The sequence below is a fragment of the Oncorhynchus masou genome, unplaced genomic scaffold (genome assembly GCF_036934945.1).
Source record: "Oncorhynchus masou masou isolate Uvic2021 unplaced genomic scaffold, UVic_Omas_1.1 unplaced_scaffold_2124, whole genome shotgun sequence".
NCBI classification, from domain to species: Eukaryota; Metazoa; Chordata; class Actinopteri; order Salmoniformes; family Salmonidae; genus Oncorhynchus; species Oncorhynchus masou.
Window position 1 is genome coordinate 1 of NW_027008602.1, and position 6,611 is coordinate 6,611.

At 46.1% G+C, this 6,611-nt stretch overlaps 1 protein-coding gene across 1 annotated transcript; it reads left to right on the forward strand.

Moving 5' to 3' along the window:
* Window positions 1–949: 949 nt before the first annotated feature.
* Window positions 950–4,959, forward strand: LOC135532936 (thymidine phosphorylase-like). Its single transcript, XM_064960365.1, is given in 11 exon segments — window positions 950–1,219; window positions 1,635–1,826; window positions 2,251–2,331; window positions 2,334–2,452; window positions 2,643–2,741; window positions 2,907–3,036; window positions 3,121–3,239; window positions 3,599–3,761; window positions 4,034–4,261; window positions 4,458–4,598; window positions 4,721–4,959. Coding segments are annotated over 10 exon segments (1,359 nt in total). The 5' UTR covers window positions 950–1,219; window positions 1,635–1,687; the 3' UTR covers window positions 4,861–4,959.
* The last annotated feature ends 1,652 nt before the right edge of the window (window positions 4,960–6,611 follow it).

The window sequence follows — 6,611 nt, forward strand, 5'->3', positions numbered from 1 at the left end:
GAGGGGGTGAGGGTAAGGGGAGGGGGTGAGGGTAAAGGGAGGGGGTGAGGGTAAGGGGAGGGGGTGAGGGTACAGGGAGAGGGTGAGGGTTAGGGGATGATGCGAAATGGTAGGGTCAGATGTTTTTACGTCAAAATGACTGTTTCCCCTTCTGATTTGTGATGGGTTGTGACTACTGTAGTAGTTAATGACTAACTGACCCGCTCCACCACTCACACCCATTGGTCACTAGTCCATACAGACAGACAGAGAGGGGTATTTGACCGGTGTGTGTTCTCAAGGTTGGAAGACATGACAGTGTTCAGGAGCAGCGTTCCGCACAGGTAGGAAACTCTGAAGTTTTGAAAACCTTAATAGACCCAGAAAAGAAGAGGAGGAATGGAAGCACTGCTGAGGTACACAATAGTAGACTTGGTAGACAGAAGATGCTCTTTGGTAAAAGGGGTAAATTGGTCATCAAAAGAAAGGAGGACCAAGGCCTCTTCATACAATTAATTACAATGTCTCTATTTATTCGTATGGACTTGTTCAATGGAGACAAAGTTTAAAAACTCAGGCGCACTTCGGCTGCATGGCCTTCCTCAGAGAGTACAAAGAAATGATAATACAATGTTCTCTTTTGAACATATTTTTTCAATCATCCCTGATTTGAAGAGGGAGTGGTTACAGCATTCATTGGACAACACCCAGTAAGCAATACTATACACATTATAAAGTGAAATACTGTAGATATGCTATCAACACATTTAACTCAAAGCCAGAAGCATCAGAATGCCTAGAAAGGTAGTTCTAACCTTAAATATGACTGGGCAAAGTGCCAAGAAAAGGAGAGCCATCTTTTTCCATAGTACAATAGAACACTGCAAAGGTGGACAATAACGGTCCAGACATAGCTGAGGGCAATAGTGCAACATGTCCACTAGATGGCAGCAAATGGACCAATCACAACCCGACAGGAAATGTGAGAAATCCATGATATGGGTTGTTGACTCAGAGAGAGAAAGACAATAGTTGAACAGTTTTGAACAAATGAATTCCTTCCAAAATGAAGTAGAAGCAAGAGAGAAATAGAGCAAGAGAGAGATATTATTATTGTTATTATTATTATATATTTTTTCAGTTTCATTTTTCTGGCGAGTTCAGCTGACGAGTTCAGCCAACAGAAACGCGCTGTTCAAACAGACTTTCCAACACAACACTAGAACTCTTCTAAGTCAAGGTAAGATTTTGGTATTACTAATTTATTGCCACTGGGGCCCCCTTGTATAACTATTAACTGACTGTTACACTGATGTTACTACATGATTGTAGCAGGTTTACTAACGAGTTAGTTCTATTAACTATGCTGACGATGTATGCCGTTATTTGAGATAATATGGTAACAAAGATGTAGGTTGTTTGTAGAGGTTTGGCTTGGAAATGTTTCTTTGCCTGGTCACATCTGTTGTACATTGAAGTCCACAAGCAAAGGGAGAGAAGGAACGCAACGTGGCAGTTATGAGAGTGAACTGTATTTACGCTGATCAAGGGTGTATTCATTCCGCCGATTCTGTTGAAACACTCACACACACACAATAGTTTAGTGATTTAAAACAATCCCTTGTGTATTTTCCTCTCCTACTTGTCACATGCAGCTGTGTGTCAGTCAGCTGTGTGTCAGTCCGCTGTGTGTCAGTGAGCTGCAGGGATGGAGCACCACGAGCAGAGCACAGCCACTTTCCCAGAACACATCCGCAAGAAACGGAACGGTGAACAGCTGAGTGCTGGGGAGATCCGAGACTTCATACAGGGTGTCAAGGACAAGACCATCCAAGAGAGCCAGATTGGTGACACACACACACACACACACACACACACACACACACACACACACACACACACACACACACACACACACACACACACACACACACACACACACACACACACACACACACACACACACACACACACACACACACACACACACACACACACACACACACCATCCAGCGACGTGCAGGTAGGTCACAGAGTCACAGTGGGTGGGATGCCAGATAATGCAAGTTATTATAGGTCTGCAGAGAAGACAACCCCCACACACTTTAGACTGAGTATCAGTAGTCAAGCTCAGGCCAAAACCTGCACTCTACTCTACAGTTGAAATTCTGATCTGTGTGTGTGTGTTTGTGTGTGTGTGTTTGCGTGTCTGCGTCTGTGCATGTGTGCGTGTGTGCATGTGTGCGTGTGCGTGTGTGTGTGTGTGTGTAGGAGCCATGCTGATGGCAATCTGGCTGCAGGGAATGGTAGCAGAGGAGACTCTCGCACTGACGAAGGAGATGATGATGTCAGGGAAGTGATGTCATGGCCGGCAGAGTGGGAGGGGCTAGTGGTGGATAAACACTCGACAGGTGGAGTGGGGGACAAGATCAGCCTGGTGCTGGCTCCTGCTCTGGCTGCCTGCGGCTGCAAGGTACCTGCCTGGATACACCTGTGTGTGTGTGTGTGTGTGTGTGTGTGTGTGTGTGTGTGTGTGTGTGTGTGTGTGTGTGTGTGTGTGTGTGTGTGTGTGTGTGTGTGTGTGTGTGTGTGTGTGTGTGTGTGTGTGTGTGTGTGTGTGTGTGTGTGTGTGTGTGTCTGACTATCAGAAGCTGTGTCCATAGGTACCCATGATAAGTGGCAGAGGTCTGGCACACACAGGCGGCACCCTCGACAAACTGGAGTCCATCCCTGGCTTTAACGTCTATCAGTCAGTACAACAGGTACTCTCTCTCTCTCTCTCTCTCCCACTCCATCTCTCTCCCATCTCCCTCTCTATCTCCCTCCATCCCTCCCTCCATCCCTCCCTCCCTCCCCTCCCTCTCTCTCTCTCTCTCTCTCTCTCATTTGCAAGTTATTAACGTGTGATATTGTGGTACCATCCTCAGCTGCATCGAATCCTGGAGGAGGTTGGCTGTTGCATTGTAGGACAGACAGATAACCTGGTACCTGCTGACAAGGTCATGTACGCTCTGAGAGACGTTACGTCTACAGTCGACAGCCTCCCACTCATCACAGGTCTGCCAACAACAACAACAGCAAACTGGACTACCTTTCAAAGTAGAGAAATGAACATGTGAATAGTGTGTGTGTTCTCTCCAGGCTCTATCATCTCTAAGAAGGGTGCTGAGTCTCTGAGTGCCTTGGTTCTGGATGTGAAGTTTGGGAATGCAGCTCTCTACAAAGACCTGGGCAGTGCCAAGTCACTGGCCCAGTCCATGGTAACCCTAACACTGACACCTGACCTTTACCCCATTCTTGTTTGAATGTCTGGAGGGCCATGTTTTCCCTCCTGCCTTGTACTTGATTGATCAAATAAGGTCGTTGATTTAGTTAGGAACTCAACTGGTTGTCAAGTCTGGAATAGAAAGGACATAACACAAAGCAGACCCCCTGACCCTTACCATGACCCCTGACCCTTACCAGACCATTCACCCTTACCAGACCCCTCACCCTGACCCCTGACCCTTACCATGACCCCTGACCCTTACCATGACCCCTGACCCTTACCAGACCCCTGACCCTTACCATGACCCCTGACCCTTACCAGACCCCTCACCCTTACCATTCTCTCCTGCAGGTGACAGTTGGGAACAGTTTGGGGATCCGTACGGGGGCGGTGCTTAGTCGTATGAACTGTCCTATTGGTCGCTGTGTGGGGAACACTCTGGAAGTGATGGAGTCCCTGGAGTGTCTAAAGGGGAGGGGCCCAGACGACATACTGGAGCTGGTCACAAGTCTGGGTGAGGAATACACACACACACAAAACACACACACTCAGTGAATTGGTTCCTTTGGACCAAAACCAAGCAGACCAAGACCTAGTTAGAATGTCAGTGCTGCTCGGGCTTAGCTACAGTCTCGACACAGAAGCTGTGGACGTTCATTACCTTCAAATTCAAGTCAATATTCTGTGTGTGTGTGTGTGTGTGTGTGTGTGTGTGTGTGTGTGTGTGTGTGTGTGTGTGTGTGTGTGTGTGTGTGTGTGTGTGTGTGTGTGTGTGTGTGTGTGTAGGTGGGCTGCTGTTGTGGATGATTGGCCGTGCAGGGAGCCTGGAGGAGGGTAGAAAGGTGATCTCTACAACCCTGCAGAATGGTGCAGCCCTGGAAAAGTTCCAGAACATGATGATTGGTCAGGGAGTAGCCAGTCAGATCGCTGCATCACTCTGTTCAACCAACGCAGACTACTACAGCATCCTGAGACGGGCAAACTACCAGACAGAACTGGAGACACAGGGCCACGGTAACACACACAGGCACAGATTAACAAATGCAAATGCGCACACACACACACAGGCACAGATTAACAAATGCAACATGCAAACACACACACACACAGGCACAGATTAACAAATGCAAATGCAAATACACACAGGTACAGATACACAAATGCACACACACACACACACACTGCATGATTTTGTCTTTTGGTCCTGCAGGAACAGTGCTGGACATAGACGGCATGGTCATTGCTCAGGTGCTGCACAGGCTGGGGGCGGGACGTTCGAAGGCCGGAGACCCTGTCAATCACAGCGTGGGGGCGGAGCTTCTGGTGTCTTTGGGACAGAAGGTGGAGAAAGGTGAGAACTCTCTGACCCTGTGTGTGTGTGTGTGTGTGTGTGTGTGTGTGTGTGTGTGTGTGTGTGTGTATGTAGGGTCGGTGTCACCCTGATCTGACTCGACCTTTGCCCTCTGACCCCAGGGCAGCCATGGCTGCGTGTCCACTACGAGACTCCGGCGCTGAGTGCAGAGCAGAGACTCAGTCTACAAGGGGCGCTGACACTGGGGCCCGTCGACCAGCTACACACACAGCCACTAGTGGCAGAAATCATACTGCCATAGTGACACAAATCCACTCTATGTTAAAGCTTGATTGGGAGATGACCTGCCTTTGGGAATCTCAGTGTTTAATTTTTAAAGGATGTATTTTTCACAACTAAAGCCTCTGTCTCCTGCTCTTCACTCTCAAAGTCCTCTCTGATTCATTCATATAAAGTCACAACGTTCTGTGGAGACTAAATAGATTTTAACCGTTTCCAAGAACTGCTATGAATCAGAGTATTGTTATCCAGGAAAACACACATTAAGTCAAGACATATGTTGATTTACAGCTGAGTTTCATTAGCATCTGTCTGTCTGTCTGTCTGTCTGTCTGTCTGTCTGTCTGTCTGTCTGTCTGTCTGTCTGTCTGTCTGTCTGTCTGTCTGTCTGTCTGTCTGTCTGTCTGTCTGTCTGTCTGTCTGTCTGTCTGTCTGTCTGTCTGTCTGTCTGTCTGTCTGTCTCTGTGTGTGTGTGTGTGTGTGTGTGTGTGTGTGTGTGTGTGTGTGGGTGGTGAGTGTTTGTGTAGGGATTTTCCTTTTTGGTTTGTCTCAGCATGAACTCAACAGATTCTTCCAAAACAACAACGATACTGCTTTTCCACGTTGCTTCTAAATATGAAAACACATGTCCACACATCTCTATTATAATACAAATATAAGAACAAAATGTTTGGCCAGTATGGCCCTGACAACCTGGTAACTTTAAAATATTATGCAAACGTTTGGTAACACAGAAAGAAAGGAAACATTGCAGAAAGAAAGGAGATATTACTGCACTGTTGGAGCTGGAACACAAGCATTTCACTACTCACTCACACACACCTGATAGATATGTGTACGTGACCACTAAAATGGAGTTTGATTTGATTTGTAAAGGACATCAATAAGGCCCAATGTAGGCTACATATCAATCAATAGAAAAATGTTTTGCAAATCTATTGAAAATTAAATACAGAAATCAAATTTTCATAGGTATTTACACCCCTGAGTCTATACTTGTAGAAGCACCTTTGGCAGCGATTACAGATTTGCTTTGTCTTGGGTTTGTTTGCATCAGCTTTGCACATCTGGATTTTTTTTCTTCTCATTCTTCCTTTTCTCACGCTCTGTTCTGTTCTCAAGCTCTGTTAAATAAGATGGGGAGTGGCGAAAAACAGCAATCTTCAAATCCTTCAATCCACAGATTTTCAATGGGTTCAAGTCTGGGCTTTGGCTGGGCCACTCAAGGACTTTCACATTCTTGTTCTGAAGTCATTCCAGTATTGCTTTGGCTGTATGCTTGGGGTCATTGTCTTGTTGGAACGCAAGTCTTTGCCTCAGTCTAAAGTTGTTTGCGCTCTGAAGCAGGTCATTATCAAGGATTTGCCTGTATTTGGATCCATTCATTGTTCCTCTGTCCTTGCCAGTCTCCCAGTCCATGCTGCTGAAAAACATCCCCATAGCATGATGCTGTGCCTGGCTTTCTCAACATGGTCTCAGAGCATTTCATATTGTTTTGTGCGTATGTAAAACCAAAACACTCCATTTACTATTATATGTATTGTATCTTTATTTGTGGATGTCCATTATCCATTTTGTATGATATATTATGAATAACAATTCACACGATATGTTTTGAATTTGTTAAACGTATCATATGTCACAAATTACAATTTTTTGTTGCTAACAGCTAAATGGATAACGCTAACTAGCTCTAGGGGTTAAGGTTAGGGGAAGGGTTAGCTAAAAGGGTTAGGGGAAGGGTTAGCTAAACGGGTTTGGGGAAGGGTTAGG